The sequence below is a fragment of the Haliaeetus albicilla genome, chromosome 25 (assembly GCF_947461875.1).
Source record: "Haliaeetus albicilla chromosome 25, bHalAlb1.1, whole genome shotgun sequence".
Classification (NCBI taxonomy): Eukaryota; Metazoa; Chordata; class Aves; order Accipitriformes; family Accipitridae; genus Haliaeetus; species Haliaeetus albicilla.
Genome location: NC_091507.1, coordinates 5,802,596 through 5,828,769, shown reverse-complemented (window position 1 = coordinate 5,828,769; position 26,174 = coordinate 5,802,596). Strand labels below are relative to the sequence as shown.

The window sequence follows — 26,174 nt, the reverse complement described above, 5'->3', positions numbered from 1 at the left end:
TTTTAAAGCTCTTTTGTACTTTTAGGGTTTACAGTGATTAAAGCTAGTGGAGTATCCCTGCATTAGCACTGGTTAGAAAATAGCTTACCACCTTACTGTTTATATATAAATATATATATATATATTTCTGAAGCTCTTTTTCACCATGTTAATTGGGGCAAAATAAAAATTATGAATGGATAATTCTATTATCTTTGTTCTAATTTTGCATTAGGTCTTAAAAAAAAAATGAGGGATTTGGGGGGTAATCTTTTAACCCTGTTCAAAATAACATAGTAAAAATATCTCCCTGCCCAAAAGAACAATGGAAGTCATTTGCTTTCACCTTATAAGTGCTAAATAGGCTATTTTTCTAGGTGTAAAGGTAAAGGAGAACAATTTCATTTAGAAATTGTGACATTTTAAAAAACTTTTTTTGCTTTAAAATTTCTTTTTTTTTCCACTAGAAATGATTTTGTCAAAAAAATTCCAAACAATTTTTCATGAGACATATTCATTGCTATTTGCAGACTAAGGACATACCATTCCCTGAATATTAGTTGTATGACAGAGGTAACAAAAAACCTTTTCCTTTGTTTTAAAAACTGTAGAGAAGGAGTTTGGTCTCCAATAAGCAGCTACACTTACTTATTTTAAATGTCTCTTACTTGTGCAAATGAAGAGGAAGGAGAAGCTATTCTTTAATGTCTTGTGAGCCTCCTGCTTACACCAGCAACACCGTAAATCAGCTGAGCTCAAACTGAATTGTTTTTTACTTAAAAAGCTTTTCCATTTCTATCCCTGCTAGAAGGCTCACATTTAGAATCTGGATGGATTGGATCACAGCAAAGAAACTTTGGGTTAGTGGTAATCGATGAAAGTAATTTGCAATTGGATCCATTCATCCCTTTTCATTTTAAGTGTGGTGGGTTGGCCCTGGCTAACAGCCAAGCACCCACACAGTCCCTTCCCCTTTCCCCCTTCCCCTTTCCCCCTTCCCCTTTCCCCCTTCCCCTTTCCCCCTTCCCCTTTCCCCCTTCCCCTTGAGATGGGGGAGAAAATAGGAGGAGCAAGAGTGAGAAGACTCATGGGTTGAAATAAAGACAGGGAAATCACTTACCAAGTACTGCTGTGGGCAGAACGACTTGGGGAGTTTAACTTAATTTATGGCCAGCTAGCATAAATATTTAATTACTGATTGGGGTATTGGGAAACAACAAAAAAGGACAAACACTTCAACATGCCAGAAAAACACCTTTCTCCCCGCTTTCCCCAGCTCACCTTCAGGTTCCTCTCCTCCACCGTCGTGGTGCCCCCTTCACACCCTCGCTCCAGACGTCTCCCCCGCCGCCTTGCTGCCGCCGGCTGCGCTCGGTCCCCTCCGCGAGGCAGTGGGTGCCACGGGAGGACGACGTCGGCGTTCGGCCGTTTCCCTCCGCCGCTCCTTGTTGCTCGCTTTTTTCCTGTCCTCTGGCGTGGGCCCTCCTCGGGCCGCAGCCCCCTCGGGCACCTACCTGCTCCGGTGTGGAGCACCTCCTGCCACCCCGGCCTTGTTGTTCCCTCCTCCTGTCGCCCTTCTCTCTGATCCTTCCTCCCCGGTGTTTTTTGCCCATAAATATGTCCCCCAAGGTGCCACCATCTTGGCTCGTGGGTCTGGCTGTGTCCTGCGGTGGGTCCGTTGCAGAGTCGGCTGGAGGTGACTCTGTTTGACACAGGGCAGACCCCGGTCCCTTCTCACAGAGGCCCCCCCCCGCCGACACACTGACACCCGCAGCCAAGACATGACCATGAAAAAGTGGTGGTGGTTTCAGTAACCCCGTGAACTCAGATAATCCGAATACAGATACAAGCGATATTTTGTTTTGAGAAACATGGGAGGTGTGTTTTTTTCTTATACCTTAATGGTTTTTCTAATATGTGTTCTTTCCAATAGTGTTTCTGGGAAGGAACACAAAGGTTGGACATGAGCAATAGTCCGGACACAACCATTTCTTCTCGATTAGTTTACGTACCTTCAAATACAGCCATTCTCAGTCTCTGCAATGGGACAGATTGAACAGCTCCTTGTGGACAAACAAGAGGGCTGCTCGCAGTACCTCTTCCTCAGTCAAATGATCTGAGTATATCTATCTTGTGTGATAAGCACACTATTACTTTCTCTTCTCCTACCCTTTATGTGACAGGACAAGCATGGGCATCGCTGTCCCACGATGAGAATGAATGCGTCCCCACGGTGTGGTGGGGGTCAGGGGAACTTGTCCAATACTTGCGCATGTGAGTAGGTGCGTTCCAGTGACATGACCAAAATGTACACTATCTGTGTGAATTTCTGGACAGTGACCATGCACGTTGACAGACTTGTTCTTGTTTTATGTCAGAAGCCAAAGTGTTTTTTCTTCTGTGATGGGGACCTCATGAAAGAAGGTAACAGGTTCTGTTTTGGTTGCCTTGCGTGTGTGTAGCCCTTAGGGAAGAGGCCAACAGGGAGTAGGCTGAGCTCACCGTCTCTTGGTTGGTCACCTCTCACAACAGCTTCCTTGCAATATCATCTGGCTTGAGTAACAGTGGGGAATGTAATTTCTATTCTGTCAGAACTCTGTAAGAGAAAAAGTTTATTTGTCTGATCAGACTGGTGATCGTAACCTGAACACAGGGTTGGCTATAGCTGACTTCAATCAGAGAATTACCAATGTTCCCATAAAGTAATCTTTGCTGTTGGATGTAATTACTCTTATATCAAATATCTTTTGTTTGAGAGTAATGAAAGAGAAGATTGCTACACAGTCGGGAAAGGAAAAATACTTACATGCATCCCTTGGAGCAAAATTTTGCAACTAAAACTCATGAAGAGTTGTCCCTAGTTCTCAGATTTCAGTGGAATTACAAACTGTTAGGCCAGTAAGGTTGGTAGAGCATGTTGTACTAACTGAAAAAAACGTAGTGGTGGTTTATTACACAAAGTTGTTTTTCCATGGTTTATGCTGAGCACACACAGACAATTCACCATCAAGGTGGGATTTACTTCATGTAACTTTAATCCTTTTGTATATATCTAGCTAAACTAGATGTTTAGGTTCTCTTTCTAGTTAGTGGAAAAAGATCATGAGCATCACTTCCAACATTTCATTATACCAATCTTAAGAAGAGATGAATCATCCTCTTAAGGTGCCTGTGTCTTCCTATTAATTAGGGAGGAAGCCTAGATAATTAGCTCAGACTAAATGCATAACTTCAAGGTGAATAAATGCAGATGGATTTGTTTGGACCATGAGTGCCTAGTTGATATGGGCCATCTAGGCATTTAACTTCTACGTGGGTAAAATTAATATTGGCTGAATGCAGCCTTTTCTCAATTTTTATATCTGGTACAGTCAGCTCTACTGAGAGCCCTTGAATTTTACCATAATGCAAGTATAAATAACAATAGAGCTGTTTTAAAAATAATAATCCCACACTTTGAGAACAAATTAATGCAAATGCAACCTCTCTTTAAATGAAACATCCTTTTGGAAATAGTATAACGTACTGGATCATTTTACTGATTTGCTGCTTGCTAGCTTCATGTAGCAAAGAAAAACTAACTGGCCATTTCACTGCAATTTCTCTGGTAAACCACTTTTCTAGTCAAAGTGGTTGTAGATAGAGGAAAATGCAATACTGTGTTATAAAATCCAAAGCTTTGATCTTGCCAGGCTCCAGGGGATGCCAGTGATTAACTCGGGGGAGAGAGATGGGGGTTTGGGGGTTTTTAAGGCTTGGTTTTTTTTCTTCTGTTAGGTTTCATGTTTTCCTCAGATAGGCATTTAAAACCTATCATTTCAGTGAAAAAGGCTTAGAAACTGCTTTCAAATTGAATGAAATTAAAATCTACTGTTAAGTGGTTGGCCATTTGTCTTACTGTCCCTCCAAAGACTTAGAGCTGGACTTACATACCAACCTTCACATCGGCGCACTACCCCTGTGAAGGCAATGTATTGGTGGAGTTCAGTGGCTTAGTCCGATGTTATGTGTAATTAGACTTTTTTTTTTTCTCCTTTTTTAAACATTTTGTGGACCATTACTTTGAATGTGATTGGAAACTTGGAAGAGACCAGTTCGGCTATAGTTTGGTGAAGGTGAAGAGACTGTAACCAGTCAACAAGATGAAGCTATGGTTTATATGATGGTGCAATTCAAATGGACATAACAAAACTCTTCCGTTAATTCCTTGTGTAAGACTCACAGTCCTGCAGAGCTGTACAGTCTTTATCTGCTTGCTTATCATAAAAACAGAAGTACAAAGTTTTAGTCACACAAGATCTTCTTCCTCCTGTCTGTTTGACACTCTTGAAAAAGGCAGTGTCAAAAATAGTCATTTCACACATCATCTAGCTCTGGTATATTAAAAAAAAAAACCTGACTCAAAGCTTTCAAAACTATTAATTAAGCTAGATATCATGGATGAGTTTAGCTAAGCCCTCAAAGTATGTAAGCATCATGTTACATTGGTTAATATAGCATTATAAAGTTCTTATTCTAATAGGCATACACATTAAAACATACTTAGTAATAGCATGTCAACAGCTTTACACATGTTGTCAGTCAGCATCATGTAATATTTACTGAAGTTGGTACGGATTTCAGAAACGAAGCTTTCTCATCTCTCTAATCGTTCTGTTCCATCAACATCTAACAGTAATTTATTATATGTTTATGCTAAACACAAAATGTATGCAGAGAGATACAGACCTAAAATCCATGTGAAGTGGTGAACTGTAAAGACAGAGCAGAGTTGCATCCTTCATACATGCTCACGCAATTCAGTAATGTGCAATTACTGAATCTGAAAGATTTCTTTTAATTGTTTAGAACACTTGTCTCTGGTTTCCAGGAAATGACGTGACACAGTCACTAGTAGTTAGTTACTCATGATCAGCTTGCTTTTTGTTTTTTAAATGAAAAGATTTTTCTGTCTCAGGATGGTGCATGACTGACAAATAGGATGACTACCTGGGTTATCTTGTGGTTCTCTTTCACTATATTGCTGACCAGAGCACATATTCAAAATTAAGTTTCAAATGAGCATTTCACTCACAGAAGGAATAGTGTGAAACAGGAATCATAGAAAAGAGTGTGTAGTCTAATATGTGTATGTAATTATACAGGGGTTTTTTATTACAAATAAAATAATGGCATTATATCACAAAATAGAAGCTTATCTTCCATTCACATTATAATTTACTACCAGAAATAATGTTTATTATTTCTTACGAATGCCGTTAAGTTCTGTAATTTACTTGAGATGAAACTAGCAAAATCTTGAGAGACCATTTTAAAAAGATACCTAAATTGAACCTATATCTGATGGAAGCTGTGCGCCTTCATCACTGTTTGATTCAGACCCAGTAATTAATCATGCTTGAACAAGAAACATGGTTATTTGTTCTGGTGTTTTTCCCAGCTCATGTTAAGTGAAATTTCTGTCTTAGAGTGAGACAACTTTTAATAAATTAAATACAGATTTTCATTTATGTACATAGTTACCTGAAGATGCATATTGAAATCTAATGGCACTTTTCAGAAAAGCATTCTGGCTTTTTTACGGACACAGATAATCAATTTACAGATACAGACAGACCCATCCCTCTTTGCCCATACAGTGAGATGGCTGAACACAAATCAGTTCCAACCTGGGAAACAAATAGTCATCCTAATCTGGCACTGAAAATCTGAAGTGCCTAACCAATAGGTAGGATGGAAGATTCCTGTGTCACTTAAGCTTTTCCAGAAAAAAACCCCCACAAACTAATAAGCACATCAAATGTGCCTGGACCTGAGGAAACCAGAGGAGCACGTCTGGCTCTGAGGGCTGGAGAGGATTCTGAGAAGGTATCTTACCAGCGTGGAGGAGAAATAACAAAATAATGAAAAATCAGCATTAAAAAACAGTGAGTTTACACTATAAGAAATAAATATTAGGAGCAATCATATTACTGAGATTGAGTTACCAGTGATCAATTAGGATGCCGTAACTGGCTTTTTGCATTGTCTTAGCTTGGTGCAAATGCAAAGTAATGTTTGTCTAAATGAATTAGCATCAGGAGCAGGCCAGAAGCGTATGGTTTTATTTCTCTTTTCGCAGTCATATGACATAAAAGATGCAACAGATATGACTTAACTGTAAGAGAGGAATTAATTGAGAGATTTGAACAAATATTAAGCTGATATCAGAAAATTATTAATAGTATACAATATTACTTTACCATTTGTTACAATTTAAAAACTTTTTTGTTTCTCATGAAGCTGAGGAATTTTCCCTTTGCAGAATCTTATGGAGGGCAGGGTTGTCCTCTAGTTTGTTTACAGTGTGATTTTTGTGACTCTTAGGGAAATTTTTGGACTTCTGGCATGGTAATTTTTTTTTTTTTTTTTTTTTTTTGGCGCATACCACCTAAGCCTAGTACAGCATTTTTAATGAGGTGAATATCTTTAAATGTTGCTTATTTCATCAGAAAATACTATACCTTCAAGGATAAAGTATATTAAGCATTTTCTTAAAGGATTCTGTTACATTAAAAGAGTAGTTTAGAGATAAATTGCTTAATCAAACTGAATAAAAATGCTGGGATAATTCAGTTGGGAAGAGGGGTTTGAAAGAGTTTCATATTATTGTTCTTGTAAGAGATGCATGTGTCTCTAGTAATCAGGGTAAGGATGAAACAACTAGTCATATCTTGAGCCAATTATCCTGAGGGGTGATGGTGGAGAAAAGACAAGTCTTTGGCTTCTGTATGACCTGCCAACATTTTTTAATGCAGAAAACTAAAACTTAAAATAACTGTTTGGCAAATCCATTGAAATACCAACAAGGAGAGGATTATAGCTATTATTTGTTTTCATCCATTTGTTCTTACACATTTATACTTAATTTTTTTAATACAAATAGAAAATATGTATTAGAATCCCCAAAGTGTAATTTGAAGATATGTAGAAAAAGTAGGATATGTGTGTGTATGCACTCACATACTTGTGGAGATGTGTGTATCAACACATCTACATATCTATGCATGTATATAGGTTCATATGTAATGATTGAAGTATTGTAGTTTGAAATAGCATGTGTGAAATCCAAATTCTTACATGGCTCTTGTTGTAGGAAATTAGGTACTTCTCAAATCTATTCAACTTAGCAGCCACCTTGGGAAGAAAGAAGGTACTATTAGTCCTATTATATCACAGCGAAAGTGAAGCAGAGATTAAAAATTGCCCTTATGTGCCCTACATGCAATTAAGGAAAAATGTTTCCACCTGAATCTAAAACATAAGCCATCAAAGCTGAACCCTACTGCAGGAACATCTAAAGTATCTTGTGGAAGTAAAAAAAATCAAATTTGTTCAATGCCAAAAACCAAAACCAAAGTTAATTCATTCAAAATGGACTAAAACAAATTCATGAAGGTAAAAAGATCCATGGAGAGCTATTGAGTACAGTGCTCTCCTGTCCAAAATACCCTAAATGCTGACTGCCAAAAGCTAGAAGGGTGCACTAGTAAAAGAATATACTTGCCAAGTTTCTTACATTCTTTCCTTAAGCATTTGGATTGGCTGCTGTTGGAGACTAAATACTAGGTTAGTGGAAGCTTCATCTGATTTGGTGTAATCATTTTCATGTTAGGTCTGCACATGCCTGTCTTTTCACCATTAAAAACCCTGGTGTGACACAGACGAGCCTCAGCATTCTCAGAGCTTCATTCTTCTCATGTCCTTCCCTTTTTACTCCTCCAAATTTCTTTGCTGTTGTCCATTCCACTCAATTTCATCCATCCAATTTTTCTTGCTTTCCAAGCACATCCTTTCCAGATGCATTAAAGTCTGCTGCAGAGAGAGTACACCAGAGAAATCGGAGTTGTTGGGATTATTTTTTTTTCCTGTTTCCTTGTTGATTCCACTTCAGGGACGTGTTATCAGGTGGAGGCAAACAGGCCAATGCGTGAGAGTGTCTACAGATACTCCTTCAGAGTGGAGGAGTATCCAACAATATTATATCAGAGGCATCTTTCAATAACATTTTTTTTGTTGATTTGCAAAATGAGAAACGGAGGTACTAAATGAGGCTAACTTCTGCAGGAATAGATCCAGACAGTAAGATTTTCAGCCACTTTGCAAATGACAGTGATCCAGTTGATATTGAGCACAGCTATTGTTAACTTTGCTGTGTAGATTTATTTAAAATATTATATGAAAAGGCTGTATAACATATATACAGCAGAAGATTATAAAGTTTGACCAAGGTGATTAATTTTCCTAGGTATTTTGGTGAATAGGTTGTTTTCCTGCTGATGTCTCTATACAGACTTGAAATTGCTTTAAAATTCAGATAAAATGTAGTCAGTTAATTTTGAAGATATTTCACTCATTTTTTAGATTTCTTTCATTCTGGAAAGTAAAATACAGCTACTACTCTGGTTTCCCACAGTAACTTTGCTCAGTAAAAGGAAAATTAATTTGCTCTGTTCATTAGTGGCTAAAGACCCCATACACATTGAAAAAGACTATGCTTCATAGCTCCGTACCTTCTAATTAAAGCACAGGATGTTTTGTTTGTACCAGTTGAATTAAACCTTGGAGCTGCTGTTTGTAAAACTTGCAAAACCAGCTAACTTTGTACCTTTAAAATGATGAGTTTGTTAGTGGCAGGAGTATATATGTCCAGGTTTTATTCAGACAATGCGAAGCCTACAGCAAAACTGAGGGCACTCGGTAATTCTATGAAATAAATGTGCAGGTCCTGCAAGCATCCATGCAACTCTGTATAATGTCACCAACGTATACGTCACCCTTTCAACATCCCTATTACCAGGGGCCTTAAGACCCTTGTAGTCTGAACAGTGGAATAGGAACATGAGATAAGGCAGCAGGTTGTTCCTATGCTATGGGGTCAGCACGTTAGTTGTTCTCTTGCAAGGCGTGGGAAGCAATTCACGCTTGTTTATCCTTTCAGGGAATAAAGGTACATCTCTCGCACAGATTAGAAGTCTGTACTGTGGCAGGTGCTACCCAGCTTCATTAGTATGGTAATTTGATGAAGCGTGCGTTAGATGCATCCCACCAAGCACAACTGCATTTGGTGTTTTAGTCTTAAAAGTTGTGTATGTGTTTTCCATGTCTGAAATGAAGTAGATTGCTTCCCATGGAGTAAACCGGGGAATGGTCTGTTGCCACAGTGGTAAGGCTGGGATCTTTAGATGGTGCCAGCTGAAGTCTAAACCAGAACTGTTGTCATCAAAGTGAGGTCAATGGGTTATAAAGAGTACGTTAAGCAGTAAAAATCAGCTAATCTACTTAGTGTTTTATCTGTATGTGAACAAGCACTAAAGGAGTTAAAATCCTCTTTGCACCTATACTTTCTGACAGAATGGCAATAATGAAGGTTGGGAATCAGAAGTCCCAGTCTGTGTTTGTTGATCCCTGCTATTCTGGTCTCTTCTCACTTGTGTCAGTCCCAAGTCTTATCTGCCCAGGCTATTTCCAATCAGTTTTCTTCATCTGTCTTAATCATAACTCCTCAGCTCTTTCATCCCAGACACTCCCAGTTCTCCCACCTCTTTTCCTCAATTTGTTTTCCTATCCGCTGTCATGCTATCCCTTCCAGTTTCTTAAACCCTCTACCATTTCTTCTCATTTCAACCTGCAATTCTCATTCCAGCTGGGTCTCAAGCTTCCCTTCTTGCTCTTTATTCAAGTTGGTGCAAGCTCCTCTAGTTCTGACTACTTCATCTTTGCTACAGATACTTTTACCCACCACACCTCACTGATTTATGAATCTGTCTCTCTTGATGTCTAGTCTCTTTGTACCAGCTCTTCCAGTTCTGGCTTCTTTATCTTTTCTCCAGTTGCTTTTATCTACCATAACTCACTGATAGACAAGTTTTTTTCTTTCTTGACCTGCTGTCCCCATTCTCTCTGGAAATTCTTGTTTCTAGTTGCTTTTCCAGTTCTTGCACTTTCAAATTTCTATCTCAATCTTGGTTTCCTCCACTTTCCTTCTTGTCCTGGCGCAATCCAGAGTGCAGGTGTGACTCACGCCTCATCTGCATTTGAAAAAGGCTGCCTGCATCCAGGAAAGGTGGGAGTATTACTGGGGGCAAAGGAGGGACAGGCTTTGTTCTTTTTTTATGTATATGCCTGGCACAGTCTGTCACAGCCTAGAGGCACTCAATTTTAGCCAGGGCATGCAGTCAATGCAGTTTAAACAGCTATGACAAGTCACTGTTTGGGTTAAGTAGCATGCACATCTGCAAATACACTGTGCTTTTATCATAAAAGCATATAATGGCATGTAGTATTGTGTACAATACATTCTTCCTGTTTTAAGTTGCATACAGCATGAGCATTGTTTATTGAACATTGTGGTACTATATCAAATATTTTTACATAATTTTTCTGTAGGCCCTGACATTTAAAATGTTTGTGAAGAGCTTTTTCTTAAACATTCCTTTCAATAATTTCAGGTGCATCTCTTCACCCCCTTTTCCGTAATGCTTATTCCTGTCAAGAAACTCAAACTGGCTTTTTTTTTCCCCGTATTGAAGGGAAATTCAGTCATTTACTTCAATAGCAGAATGATGAAGTTTTTTTCTGCAATGAACCTTGGAAATTTTGGTCCTAAATGATTTCAGTTTCTGTGTTCCTCAAATCACATTTATACCTAAAAAAAAAAAAGCCTTATTTGCTCTTATGATTTATTGCTGTATCTGTGTATGCAAAAGTATTGCCACTGAGGTTTTAACTACTTGTTTGTCTTTACTTAAAGGCTTCATCTGTGTAAAGGGATGGAAGGAAAAATTAGCTATATATTAAAGATGCATTTTTATTTTCAAGAAATATGGGAGAGAAAATAATGTTTAAAAAAATCTCTTGAGGAAAAAAAAAACCAAAAAAAGAAAATTAGATAGTATATTTTTTTTTCTTCTACTATGCAATCCAGTGCAATAATAGGATTAAATTAGATTAAGAGTTGAATTAACAAAAGTCTGTTATGTTTTCCACTTGTTCTTACACACCAGGAAGAAGATGAGACTCCTTTTATTTCTAGTAATTTGCCAGTGTGCCATAAACAGTGTCAAAACAAACAATCCCAATGTCATTTTACTGATGGCTGATGATCTTGGTATTGGAGACCTGGGATGTTATGGGAACAGAACCTTAAGGTATGATGATACATTCAGGGAAGTCATAGCTTTATGTTTAGTTTTTCTATGGATTTGTGAAGTTAAAAACCCACAAACAGTCAGAGATTTGATTAGGTTCTTCATAAGTAACCGAAGTTAATAATCTTTCCAGAGAACAGAATATTCAATCTTTGTTTTCTTTTCTTAATATGAAAGAAGACTTATCTGATGTTTTTATCCTGATGAAAAGCTGCATCATAAACAGAGAATTGTGCAACCAACCAAATAAGGGTAGGTCTAGAGAAGCAAAGTATAATCAGTAATTTTCTTTTAAAATACACATGACGCAACTTTGAAGCACTCGTGATTGGAGATAAGCTTGTCACTAACCAATTGGAAAGAAAGTGCTGATTTTTTTCCTTCATTTATCTTCATGCTGTAGTCAATAAAGTCATTGAAACAAATGTTAATATACCTGAGTAATGCAGCAGTGTTCCCCAGTATGATCCTTACTACCAGCTGAGGTATGATGGTTGTGTAAACAGCGCAAGTTGTACCTAGTCATTGTGTTTCAGTGGTACAAAGTCTCTGATCAAGTTTAATAAAACATTCAGACTAAAAGCACCATCCTGTCAAGTGTTAAATACTCTTGTTCCTGCTGAAGTTAGTTAGAAGTAAAAACTCCTTGTAATTCAAACTCAAAAAAAAAAAAAAAAAAAGAAAGAACTCAAGTTACAGCTTAATTTTAAACAGGAAGAAAGTATATACAACACTGATGCTTGGATCATTCCCCTCACAAGGACCAGAACTGCTCCAAGATCTATGTTCTCTGATGTGAGAATTCAGAATTAGACCTTTGGAGTATGAAGAAATCTCATCATACTGCTTGTTATCAGTAGGTGATGCTATAGATAGCAAAGAAGTCTGTTGTAAAATTAATGTTTCTGACTATTCAGACTTAGATGATGGGAGCACTAGTGTGCCTTGAGGTTATGGTCATTAATCTCCCAGGTCAGGGACCTATTAGAGCATGCTGCAGCTCCTGGTCAGTCTGCATTCCTCATTTTTTTCTGTAGAACCAAGGGCACAGGACTTCTTCCTGCAGGAACCAATTTTCATCTGCGTGATGAGCCACGTCACAGACAAGTTTCCCATGCAGATATGGAAACTTGGATGTGCTCCTGGGTCTAATATTGCAGACATAGTCATATCAGACATGTAAGCATAGTTAATATAGAGCCTAACGCAGTCATAACTGTTTGAATCTCCCCTAATAACTGATACCACCGCACAACATTACCCCTACCCCAAAAAACTTCTGCTGGGGAAAGACGGAAGTGACACCAAGTAGGGATTAAGGAAGTACAACCTTTATCCAGTCTCTCCTCTCCCCATTGCTGAAGCAGAAAGGCCATGTAAGTAGCAGAATTACAGTTCTGGGTCAAGGAATGCATTAAAAAGGGTTGCAATACAATACATCCAGGTGTCACAGTTTAGTACTGGCCATGAAGAGTAGATGAAAGTGGGGAAAAAGATTTTTGGCACAATGCCGTAGTGTCTCAATTCAGTGTTGACACCTAATTAAAAATATTTGACATGATAGTATTTAGAATTGCAACACCACCATGGTTTTGATAATTTGCATACAGTAAGTGTTAACTTGATTTTCCTGATAGTTTTTGCCTTGGATGCCTTGATCTCACCATGCCCATTTCCAGATAATCATCTTTGTGTATTCTTTTATTTTTTTTCCTGCTTATGTTTTTCTAGGACCTCTAATATTGACAGGCTAGCAGAGGAAGGAGTGACACTTACTCAGCATATAGCAGCATCCCCACTTTGTACTCCAAGCAGGGCAGCTTTCCTGACAGGGCGATATCCTATCAGATCAGGTAAAATCCCATTACTTTATTTATATATAAATATCGTATTTTATTTGCAGTAAACTGTATACATTTTTTTCTCTGGCCTTTCTTGATATCTTTAGCATTACTGGATTAGGTACTCATTTCAGTGACTACTCAAGCTCAGCAGGGTTCGTCAACATTTGAGATTTTCCCTATATATGAGAAATTTTGACATTTCAGAAGAGTTAACACAAAAATAAAGCTTTTTAATTGAGAAAAAGATTTTTTTTAAATACTGAGAAAAAAATCTGATTGTGGTTATTTAATGTAAGGAGCAGACAAATTCCATCAACTTCCTCCACTGTCCAAATGACCATGGGCTCTTTGCCTACCTCCCCAGTTTCATTCACGCTGCTCCCAGGATGTTGGTGGGCAGCCTGAGTGTTGAACATCACAGAGATGCATCTAGAAAGACACAGTGGAAGAATGCAGTGCAAATCATTCTGCTTAGACATTTCTGTTTCTACACAACCTTTTGGTTTAGACAAATTGTTATTTTTGGGGGGGGGGGGGGCAAGGCAGACAGGAAGGACAGTTCATTAATTATGCCAGCAGCCCTTAAAACTGGGAACAAGAAAGCAAAAAGTCTCCTTTCTTTCTAAGTATTTTTGTTCCATATCTACCCATACACAGTGTTAAGTATCCTAAGAATACGTGCATTTAATAACTTGTCTTTCTTTTAAAGTACCTGATCCAAAGCCCATTTGAGTCACTGAAGATCCAGTCTGTTTATTTTAGTGTGCTGGGACCGAACCCCTTAGTGCTTAGCCATGCAGCTTTAACATTCCCTTAACATCATTTTTAGCAAGGATCATTATACATTAATCAGATCACTTGTTCATTAGTGATAAAACATCCTGTCCTTGCTTCTGGGAATGAAAGCAAAGCAAGACTCTGGAGCCTACTTGATATGTTCGTGCTCATTCAAATCAAGTAACAAGCTTCTGCAAAAGTGCCAGCTAATAAAACTTGCTAAATTTTCCACTACATTCAGCTGCAAAGGGAACTTTTATATACCTGTTACAGCTATATTGCTATTAATATGTAGTGTAGGTAAAGCCACAGGTCACTTTCCATTATGATCCTTGTTCTTATTTCTGAAAAATTAGCATTTGAACTGATTTTTTTTCTTAACTGATCTGCCCTCAGTCATACCTAATCATTTCCATATAGGTGCAAAAATTGAACTTTGTCTTAATTAAATTACGAAATTGCTAAATATGGACTACTTCCAAGCATCATTGAAGAACTAGTAAAGGATTGTTACAGAAGATACTAGAATCATGATGTGGAAAAAATTTTAGAAATTTAAAACTCCTGCTAATAAAGCTGAAGAAAAATATTCCAAAATGCAGTATTTGATAAGACACAAACTCAGAGAAAGGTAATGATAAAAAAAAAAAACATGGTTCTGTACTGTCATTCTGGTAGCTTAAGGGAATGACATTGATTTCAGTTACAAGAGACTGAAGTACATAAAAATAAATATAAATAAATATTTAATAAATAAAGTATAGATATGTATAGATGACTAAAACTACCTAAAGTGTGATCAATAAAACTAGCTGGGGTGAAAAACTGAAGTCAACATTTGAAGGGTAGGTTGAGCTCTCTTTCATAAACCAGTTTAACAAGTCTTTTTCTCATCTAACCGCAAGGGATACCTGAGGGAAGATTCTGGTTGTCTACATCAGTCATGTAACTTTGGCACTGCAATCATCCAGTTGCGTAATTCAGTCTTCCTGAAGATATATCTGCACAGATTTGCATAGATACTCTGTGTTCTGTCTGTCTGTACTTGGAGCCAGCTCTCATCTGGAATCCTAGTAATCTAATTTTCATGAACCTGAGCTCTCAAGTTCCTCATCCTGAGAGTAATTTATAAGCTCACGTTTGTGTTCCTCAGGCTCTGACTATATAGAAATTACTGTGCCTTATTTAGATGTTGTCTTGTTAGCTGATACCTGATGTGGCTTTAATGCACTCTGTGTGCATTGAATCATGTGTCTTCATGCCACTGGAGCACTGGTCCTCCCCCATCAAAGCTGAGTGCCCTAGCCACTCTCTTTCCAGAATCAGACTTTCTCTTGCTCTTTTTTGACCTCATGGTATTTACATGCCCAGCTGTAAGACTGCCCTATTTCAACTGCCTTCTCTCAAATAACCTTAAAGGCTTGTAGAAAACCAATGAAGAGAGTGGAGGTTCTGAGAGTGGAACTTGGGAGTTCTCGCTTAGTCCTCAGCTCCATTCCGTCCCCATGTACAAGAAAAATAAACTATGCAAGCTCAACTTCTTTCAGATATGTTATACCTTAGAACATCTACAGAATGGACTGAAGCTGTTATGTGATGGCTGGCCCCAAGGTTATAAGCAGAGAATTTTTTCTCCACTTCTCAATTTCTATTGTCGATACAGAAGTGACCTCACTTAGCTAAATGGATGATTGTATCTGCCACTTGCAACATTTAGTGTCTGGTGGTAATATGTCATTTAAGTGATTCCACCTAAAGCAAAAAAGTGCATGCAGAAAGAATGAATAGAAATTGTTTTACTATATTACCCAAGTCTCATTCATTTTCATTGTATTTAGGAATGGCTGCCTTCTCACGAGTTGGTGTCTTCTTATTTTCTGCCTCTTCTGGGGGTCTTCCTTCTGAAGAAATAACTTTTTCCAAACTCCTGAAGCAGAGAGGTTATGCAACAGCTCTAATAGGTAAAATTGCATACATACGCAGCATTATTTTTCATTCATTTCAATGAAAAGAACATTAGCTTTCCATATAGGCTATTAAGGGTCTGCATTAAGCTTCTTTCCCCCACAGCACAATGAGTTTATTTTTCTGGCACAAAGCTAAGCACATTCCCACGCATATGTGAAACACTAATCAAGTAAGTATGCCTAATTCACTTGTGTAGTTACAGTCTCATTGTGCAAGGTACTGAAGAAACGTGATGAACAAATTTAAAATTAGTCAAGCTCTTGAAAAGTTTTCAGTATAAATAGGAGTTTGATTGCAAGAGAGAGACAATGAGGGATCGATCACAGGGTACAAGTCAGCACAGTGGTGGGACTAATTTCACCAGTTTTCAAATATCCATACAGTAGATAATGCAGTACCTGGGCTAACCGTCTGGATTCTCTTCTTAGTCATCAGAGAGAAATCAGCATTGCTAGGAAATTTGTCTCATCCTGTGGTAGATGTTTAATATAATAATGTGTTTCTCTCTCATTAAAAAGATAGTTCAGACAACTAACTGCAGCATAAATATCCAGTGGTGGGTAAAAGGAATCCCACTAGATGAATATTAAACAGAATTGGAATGAATATCATAAAGGTGTAACATTTAAATAATGTGATTTTTTTTTTCCTAATTTGGCCACTAACTTATTCCACACTGCTTCCATTTTAGAAGATTTTTGTGAAATACAACTTGTATTACATAATGTATTTCTGTACTGGAACTGCCAGGAAATAGTTGTTTAGAGAACATCATACCAGAATGTTACTACATTAATTTAGATGATGGATGTACCCAATTTGATTTTTAAATGTAACAAAAGCTTGCAATTTTGGGAGTAATTTTTGTTTAAAAAATCAGGCTGTTTAGCAAGGCGTACAATTCACAGCACTGTTCAAAAAATATGTATATTATGTAGATAACCAATGTCGATGTTCCTGACTAAAAATCCTACTTAGCTATACCCCAGTCTTTGAAAGTACAAAATACCTTGATGTCCTGACAGATTCAAAACAGAAAACCAGAAAATCTTAGCAGAAGTATATTTAGTGCAGGTATATTTGAACCATAGTGCAAAAAAAAAATTCATAATTTGTCATGTTCATCATGGAGTTAATTCCTGTTGCTCCATTTTCAATTAAAGACTGCAAAAAAATGATTTTTCTGTTTGTAACAAGCACTGTAATACAACTCATTTTCTGGGGCTGACCTAGTTAATGTTCTTTTTTTAACTACTTTCACTGCAACATGACAGCTTGCCACTTAGATCTCCAGAAGTTATCTCCATGATGCTTAATGAACAATTCTTCCAAGTGGCCTGAATGATAGCTATGAAACCATAAGATGTAATATTACCATATCCTTAGAGTATAATGAAGGCTTCCAAAAATCAAGAAGTGCATTAAAATTAAGGATAAAGCATATGTAAATGACAAAAAGAAAAATTACATAGATTTGAAGACTAGATAGGCAGACTCTGATTCCCAGCCAGCCCATTTTCTGCCTCTGCTGGTATTCTTATCACATCATATTGGTCTAGGTCAGGGAGTCTTTGCTTAGTTCAATCTAACTCAGCAGTTCCCAAACAATTAATTGTCAAATCCTGCGCCAGTGATGGATTGGCATAAGGGTAATTTGAAGCCTTTCAGTTCCTCAAGCCTGTACTGTCACTTCTTTTTTTTTTTTTGCCAAGTTTCTCTCCCCTTTACTCTCTAAGGACATTTTTTTCTTCCCTAAATGCATTTTCCTTTCTTTTTTAATTTTTTGCCCTCCTCTGAGTATATGCTTCCTCTTGCTTGATACTTCCCTAAATATATTTTAGCTATAAATCTACTTTATGTATACACTTTTTTACTTCATTGTTTTTCCCCTGTGACACAAAAAAGGTGACATCCAATAGATCTGGCAGGAAGAGACACAGTCTGATCTGCAACAAAAAGAAGTTTTCTCAAAAAAGGCAGATGCGTTGGATATGTAATATTTCACCAGTTAAGGATCCTGGAGAGTAGCAAGAAATGTTGCAGTTTTGTAGGAAATAGCTATTCATAATGCAAAAATTCCACTGAAGGTAGATGGGTATTATTTTAACTACTGCTATAATTGGTTACAGTTGAGTAAAGGTCAACTTTTCCTCACTCCAGTGTGTTGTCTAGCATCCAGAGAAATTTAAAATCCACCTATGTAGCTTATCTCCAAAGTTTAAAATACTAATGGCTAAACCGGTTAATGGTTAAAATCTGACTGTATTAATAATATATGCATATATACTTTATATTATTATTGCTATGTACTTTACATAAATGTATTTCTTTGAGCACATAAAATATTTCTGTTTGCATCTTGTGTCTTACCATGTACCTGAAGAGCACAAAATCATACCAAAATAAATATATCATTGTATACAACTGGGTCTTCAGTCTGCTCCCTTTTCAGTTGCCTGAGGGAAAAGTAGAGGGGAAACATGGATTTTTGCAGCCTTTCCAGCATTCTGGGTTTTGAAAAACTGAGCTCCAAATGAAGTTTCTTGGCTGAATAGGACTTGCCTCTCATTTCCACTTGCCTTTCATTGCATTGCTTTTGCTCTGCAGAAATCTTAATTGTGGCCAAAGGAGAGGCAAAAAAAGCCTAGGTCTCAAACTATTAAGGTACTCCTGATTTACAATTAACAGCATAAATTTCACTCAAAAGCTTGGTAGAATCTGCTGAAATCCACATGATGCTTGTGTGAAGTGTCCAGACTATGAAGCTTCGCTCGGCAAAGAGTTGAGAGCATTTTGCAGTGCTCTCGGATTCAGAAGGGCCCCAGAACTTAAAGCACATTACAATAATCTGCTCAAGACAGGGGTTATTGTCACAGGGAATGAAACAAAACATGTGTTGTAGTCCCAGTCATCACTTGCTTTTTCAGAGTAGTGCAGGATTTATCAAAACCCTCTACCTCGTCAGCCATTTGAGAATGGCAATTGTGTCTTTCCGTCACAGCTGCCGATATAATTTGAACCAGTGCTTCTGTTGCTTTTCCCAGCTAACCTGCTGTTGGCTTTGTTTGGCTTAAATTGCTTCTGAAAAAATCTTTTTTTGAGAGCCAAGTTCATTCTGACATTGAACAATTTGTTGTGCTTGCTAAAACCCTTTCGATAAAAATAGGTCCTATATTTTCCCCTGTACTAATTTGTTGTTGCAAGATTCTTCTGTCCTGGCTTGCAATGTCTAGTTTTATCCAGTTTAAAGAAAATTCTTCCTATCATAATAAATTACCTTGAAAGTATATTTAAATTGTTTGGGTTTCTTTTTCATATATTTTTACTGAATTATTGGTGCTTTGAGATTGACAAATAACAGCGAAAAATTAAAAATTAAAGCTTGAAGATCATTTATATTTGTGATTATAAGCCTCTACTTTAATTTCAGTTATGTAACTTGATGAGAGTTGTTTCATGCTCACCTTGCTACACATCTGGCTTTACGATTATTCCAGAAAGACAGTCCTGTAAACCTAAGAGAAAACATTGAAGCATTTATTTTCCAAAACCTGTGTCTTTGCTTGCTGGGAATGAAATTCAGAGTTGCAGTCTTAGCTAGCCCTTTATGGCACCATTATAACATCTAAAAATTCAGTATGAGGTCTGCGTTGCTGTTTTTGTAATCACCCACAATGACGTTCACTGGACCGTGTCAAAAGTAGTGACGGGAGCGATTCTGCCCGCAGAAAGCAGACTGCCGCCTCAGGTGAGGAGCCATCTGACAGTCAGTGGGAGAACTTCTGGTGGGATGGGAAGGCTGTAGAGGCCTCCATTTCACTGGCACGTAAGCAGACCTGAAAATGCTTTCGTATCTGCTTCTGTGATATACAGAAGGTATTTCTAACCTAAGACCATCAAGAGATGTACAGGGAGAACTGGACTCAACTAAGAATTCAGTTGGGCTCAATATTTCTGTGGTATTTTTCTCCACCTTTGCTGACTGGTGAACTTACATTCACGCGTTCCCATCCCATACCTTAGTTCTGTCGTTTGTGAACGAGAAATAATGACATTGAGCCCATTTACTAGGTACTATTTGAAAAAATCAGAACTGACCCCCATCTCCACCCTCTTTGGTACCGCAGTACATGCATTTGTCATTCCCAAAGGCAGAAGTGCAGGATGAATATGCCGCTTTCTAGACCCGGGAGATGCTCAGGACTGCCTGCATCAGGACTCTTTCTTACAGATGTGTAAAAGCTGGGATGGTTCAGGAAAGGGGAGAATTCTATTTATGTTCTTTTCCTTTCATGTACTTTCTACCTTGTGTATCCTGAAGTCTCTAGAACAAAATATTTCAAATTTCTTTGGGCTAGGTTATGCAGTTGAGGACTTACTGGGTTTGTGGGGCTTTTTTGGTTGTTTATTTTAAGATCACAACCCCTGAATTAGCTGGTCATGTTTAGGTATTTGATTCAGAAAAAATAAATAAAATTTGGCCCAGCAATATATATTGTCATCTGTTTTGTCAAGGGTGACGTGTTTTGTCAAATACTCAACATATTTCTTTGCTGAGACCAAAGAGCATAGCTCTAGCCATAATTTGTATCGATAGGCTTTACTGAATTTGAATTTTTTTAAATTATGCATTTGAATTTAAATAACAGCTACCAAACAGTTAGGTCTGTTGCACTAAGCAATGCATAAACATATGGTAACAGGTTGTACCTGCATCATAGAACAAATTATCTATATACTTCCTGTAATCAGCATGAACATAGATTACGCTAGTATAATGCAAATCAGACTCAATGTTTTCTTGTGTCAGTCAGTGTCCAACATTATTGCAGAATTAGAGTGATTTCCTAGTGAGACAAAATGCTGTGACAGATAGTGTTTGGCAGTACTTGTTACTGTTGTTTCTTTTTTTATTTTTTTATATATATATATATTAAAAAATCTCCCTCGCTATATATATATATGTATATATTGAGGGAGATTGGCAATTTCAGAGATTCTGCACTCATTTAAATAATAAATGCCTTGGTAATTTCACTATTCTTGATTTATTTCCTGTTTGTTACTGTTTTCTTCTTTTTTTTTTTTAAAGTAGCCAAATGTGAATGATTTGCCAGAAAAATTTCAGAAAAGATATTTTGTACTCCATATTGGCTCTTCCGAAGAAAGCAGTAGCTGCTACAAAATGGCATTTGCTTATGACTACCTAACTACACATGCACAGAGACTTCTTCATTTTCAAAGTTAACCATCTCTTAGGGCTCTGTTGCTCTTCAGTGACCTGCTAGCCCACTCAGAATTTAATGGCCTCCATCAGGAGCCGTGCCAAACTATTTCTAACTAAAACGAAGAGGCAGACATGAAACAAAGTCTTTGATGAAGGCATAAAGAAAGATTAGATAGAGAATAGGAATCCACGCAATAAATGCTGGGGGTGGGGGGATATCAGTCAGATAGTGACAGTTTCATGTTTGGAATACTTTATAAGTTTGGTGATTTGACTACAAAAATACTCCCTGTCCTTCTCTTTGTAGGAAAGTGGCATCTTGGGATGAACTGTGAAAGCAGTAATGACTTCTGTCACCACCCCCTCAGTCATGGATTTGATTACTTTTATGGGCTTACCGTGACCAATTTTAGAGACTGCAAGCCTGGCCAAGGCAGCGTGTTTTTAAAAGGGGTTCAGAAATCCCTTGTCATCCCAATCCAAATCACTGGAATCACCCTGGTCTCTTTGGCAATAGTGCAGTACCTTGGCCTTCTCAAAGTACCTTTCCAAGCATTGGGTTACTGCTTGTTAATAACCGCTATTTCACTTGCGGTTTTGATTTTTTTCTTTTATCATTTTCGACACTTGAACTGCTTCTTAATGAGGGACCATCAGATTATCCAGCAACCACTATCCTATGAGAACCTTACACAGAGACTGACAAAGGAAGCCATGCAGTTTATACAAAGGTAGGTTTCTAACTGTGTTATGAGTTGATGCTGGCATTTCACAATGACGATACTTCCAAAAAAATAGAAAAAAAATGTGAACCGGTGGGCACGAGGAATATGTCATTATATATTACCATCATTTTTTTCCTTTAAAAGATGACTGAACTTAATTTCTGTAGTGAAAATGGCTGTTTTTTTCTATCAGATATGTCAGTATTATCTCTATAAAAATTAAAAACTATTTATGTTTACATGCTTCAGAAAATTTTTTCAAAAAACATCTAAGTTTTTTAGGACTTTCATTCTTGAGGATTTCATGTAACTTCAATATGAAAATCTTTTGTGGTGTGACTTAATAACGTGAAAGCACAATGCAGAGTCATAACCCATGACTTTTCTAGAATGGGAAAGTGTTCTTCATCGATTTGATGCATTCATTAAGTGGCATTCATAAGGCCAATTTTTTAAGATACTGTCATTTTAGATGCCTCCATTTTTATGCCAGATTCATTTTGAAAAGATTTGATTTATAGAAGTTAGGAAATAAATGTTTTTGTGAAAGCAATGATTTTTTAATTGCCATCAGATTGGGTCACCTAAACATTGGATGTACAAAATCATCCTAAGTCATTCTTAATTTTTGCAAAGTTAGCTACTTTGGTGTAATTGTCACCACAGGGCTTTTAAGGGGATCAAATCATAAAAGTATACTTTTGTATATCCTGAAATACAAATCAATATAATTGGAGCAAAAATATTTCATCCATTTAACTTCTTGAAAAATATGCCAAAGTATTTTTCTCAGTCACTTTTGGAACAAGTTGCACCATTTCTAAAAATAGTTAATCAAAAGTAAAAACATGTTCTAAGACATAAGAAGTCCCTTAATTACTAGTCTGAAAAGTATGTACCAGGTAGTTACTGTGAATACATTCACATGCTGTCATGGCTGAATGAAAACTTATACCAAAGAATCAGAGGCTAAATTTCCTAGACTTAATGACTGCATGAAGCAGTCATCAAGACTGTTAGCAAGAAAAAAATGTTGATCTAAAATCTTGATCTCATAGTGCAATTTTTCTATCATTTCTATCATTATAAATATTTGATGTGGCCATCTCTACTCATTACACCAAAACAAAATGGTTTTTATATCAAATTTCTTTAAGTGAGTAAGTCTTCCCAGCCATCAACATTCTCACGAGTATTTATAAATAAATGAAAACATCCTTATTTCCTCTTGGCAGTGGTGATAGATTTAAAGATGCCTTCTCACCTACATTCTAACTAATTTAATAGTGAAATATTTTGTTTACTACAAACACACACACCCCGCTTTGAAAATTGTTGAGAGGTTATTTGCTTAGTGACCAAGCATTTGGTGGTTTTTAAAAGACTCTTGAGTACATTAATTATACGTTGGTCGCTTCTTCCGTGATTTGCAAGTATGTAATGTGTCTGTAGTGATTCATGGTGTTTTGGATATCTCTGAATGTTTCATTGATTTCAGTGCAATGACAATAAAATGGTAGCCCCAAAACAGGTGAGTTCAGGATTGGAAATCAATGCTAGAAAACAAGTAACTCTTCTAACTTTATTAATATTCATAATGTGCACAGTGTTATTGTATAGTTTAGTCAGTGTTTAGAGCTGGCAAAACAATGTATCATCTAAGTCAGCATGGCTTTTTTAGCTCAGCTCCAGGTAAGTGGCTATACATCAGCTGGGCACTTGGCCCCAGTTCTCAACATAGTTTCCAGACAAAAGTCATGGTAAATTGAAGTCAAGGTTAACAGCACAGATTCGTAATTTACAATAAACTTTGTTACAGGAATGCTGCAATTATAGTGAGAATTATAACCCAGACAATTCAGAGTCAATGTTAAATTAAAGAATATCCAAGCACATTAAGGTATTGAGAAGCAATTAAGGCATTCGAGCAATCTTAACTATGCCCTGTAGTGAATTCATATGCAAAGTGTATGACCATAAAACTTGCTCCTGGGGATAGGAGTAATTAGATTAATATTCACTGAACTGATCTCTCCCATATATTAGTGTGAGCAACAAAATCAATATTTGCTTTGACACACTGGTTCTGACATTATATAGTTCATACCTGTCAACTCCAGAGCACTGGTAGACCATTGCTTTTATGACTAGTCTGCTGACTAAGGCCATTTGTAGGGGAATGGCCATCAAGAGGCAACCAGCTTGCAGCAGCATTCAGACATCTGGCACTCGTAAGTGAAGGGCCACCAGGTTTTTGGAAGCCACAGTTGCTCCACAGCATTCTTGTTCCACTTCTTTCAGCGAGCAGTCTCCATCAGCCCTCTTTTAGCCAAATGTTTGACTCAACACTTCATTTGTCGTACAGGCTTCTTTTGTTTAGACAATACATAAGTAGCAAGCTCAGCCCTGTACACCAGTAATCCTTGTGCACAGCTATACCAGAGTTCAAACAATCTTGAATTTAAAGAATTCAGAGTCATTCACCTTAACTGGTTCTTAATATACATTTTATCATCACACTAAAAATCATCAGCTATCATGCATGTTTTAATTGGTTAATGATCTTTACAGTAAATACACGATGAAGCTCCAATCTTCAGTAGGACTGGTACTTCCTATATAGCCCTTTTATGCTATATTTATATATAATGTATATGGATATATATAGTTACATAACAATTACAACATAAATATTTTGTCTATGTAAGTTTATTATACCTATTACCTGTATTACCTTTATAAGTTCTTCAGAGTTCAGGCGATGGACTTCATGACATTATTTTCTTTTCTAGCTATTTCTCAGTTGTATTGTCAACTTTATGAATTCTTACCATGTATATAGTCATTAGATTTTCTGTTTTTCAAATCTTATTATAATTTCTTCATAGCTTATAGCTATGTGCTGTTATACTTACTTTGGTCTGGTTTTTGGAGAGTTGGTATTGTATGTGTTCTTCCTTAGTCCAGTATATGTGTATTACTGTTTTCGTTTGTTGCTAGGTAGACTGAAAGAGAGCAAATACAAGATTCAATGCTCAGAAATGGCACTGGAGAAGAATATATACAAGTGTCAGATCCAGTGTATAAAAACAAATACTAATTTAGTTGCTCACCCTAATTGTAAGAGGGCAAGTCAGCTCAATGTATGTTAATTCTAATTAATTTTTCCCAAGAGCAAGTGTGCGTATGTATTGTAAACCTATCAGAACACTCTCTAGACATTGCAGTATATTTGAAAGTCAAATGGATCCTAATTATTTCATGTTAAGTTCAATGTGGTTGTCACTCATACATCTTCTGCACATCCTTTAATGACCAGCTGCACTGACAATCCAAATTTGGAAAATGCCAGAGACTAGTTTCTAACATACCAGAAATTAACAACACAAAAGTACACTCTATGATACTGAATACCTCTCTGACAAATTCATATAGCTGAATACAATTAATCATAATATTAAAAAAAAAAAAATCCTAATGAAATCTAACTTCTGGAAAACAGTATTTCATACAAACATGTTTATATTCGAAAGGTATGGTAAAGATGAACAATTTTCATGCAAATTTTTTTCACTCATAGATTGTATAGCCATAATATTCAAAATTTTGTGATGACAGTTAATAAATTTTTTATTTTCTTTTTATCTATTCTATTTCAGTCCTTGAAACACTGTTACAAGACATTCAGATTTTTTTTCATCTACTCTAGCAGGTCATGGTTTAGAGTTTTTTTGTATTTCACTAGGTTTTAAGATCAGGCAATTGGCATGTTGTACTGGAGTTACAGTTCTGAAATCAAATGTTTTTATGAATCCTAAAGACTATTCCTTATAGTTTACAGCAAAATACAAATTTTAGAGAAGAGTTTGTGTATCTTTGTGTACACAAGATTATAAGCCATAACAACTCTGCTGGATCTTTATCCCTTTTTCTCAGACCACTGCTTGTTCCTTTTGAACAAAAAGCTAACAGGAAGAAGCTGTGAATTTGTATACTTTAGGGCCATCTGAAAATGAAAGATTTAAATAATTTAAGAATTACTAAGGACTTAACTAGTTCTGCAGTGAGTGACAGACTACATTGTAAATGGAACACTTCTAAAACGCAGCAGATGCGTATACTGGGCTCCAAAATTTTGCAGGGGAGGAGGATTTAGTAATGAGTATAATTTGTAGTAGATGAGAAGTGTCTTTTTTTTCCCCATCCTTACGAGAATGCATTTTTTGAAGGGGAGAAAAAGGTTTTATAGAAAGGAAATAAAAACATACATGAATTGTGTACCTTAAGCGTTTAAAAGAAGAAATAGGCATGAAATTAGAGATGTCAAAAGTCTCTTTTATATTTGCATGGAAGAATCATTTCACAAATGCAGATGTAGTGGTAACACATCCTACTTTTAACATCTTCTAGAAAGAGTCAGATTTTCCATATTTTTACCTTTTTTTCTCTTTCCCATTCCATTTTC

The 26,174-nt window shown here is 36.9% G+C and overlaps 1 protein-coding gene across 16 annotated transcripts in view; it reads left to right on the top strand.

Moving 5' to 3' along the window:
- STS (steroid sulfatase) overlaps window positions 1–26,174 on the top strand; it is a 113,598-nt gene that overhangs the window by 14,848 nt on the left and 72,576 nt on the right. For 9 of the 16 annotated variants that reach the window (XM_069770459.1, XM_069770457.1, XM_069770455.1 and 6 more), the window contains 4 exons: window positions 11,025–11,168; window positions 12,900–13,021; window positions 15,628–15,750; window positions 21,292–21,715. In XM_069770459.1, coding sequence (XP_069626560.1) covers window positions 11,032–11,168; window positions 12,900–13,021; window positions 15,628–15,750; window positions 21,292–21,715 — 806 coding nt within the window. In that variant the 5' untranslated portion in view covers window positions 11,025–11,031. Of the gene's footprint in view, window positions 1–2,162; window positions 2,262–9,982; window positions 10,085–11,024; window positions 11,169–12,899; window positions 13,022–15,627; window positions 15,751–21,291; window positions 21,716–26,174 lie in introns of those variants that run through there. The other 7 variants (XM_069770447.1, XM_069770446.1, XM_069770445.1 and 4 more) reach the window with 3 other exon arrangements.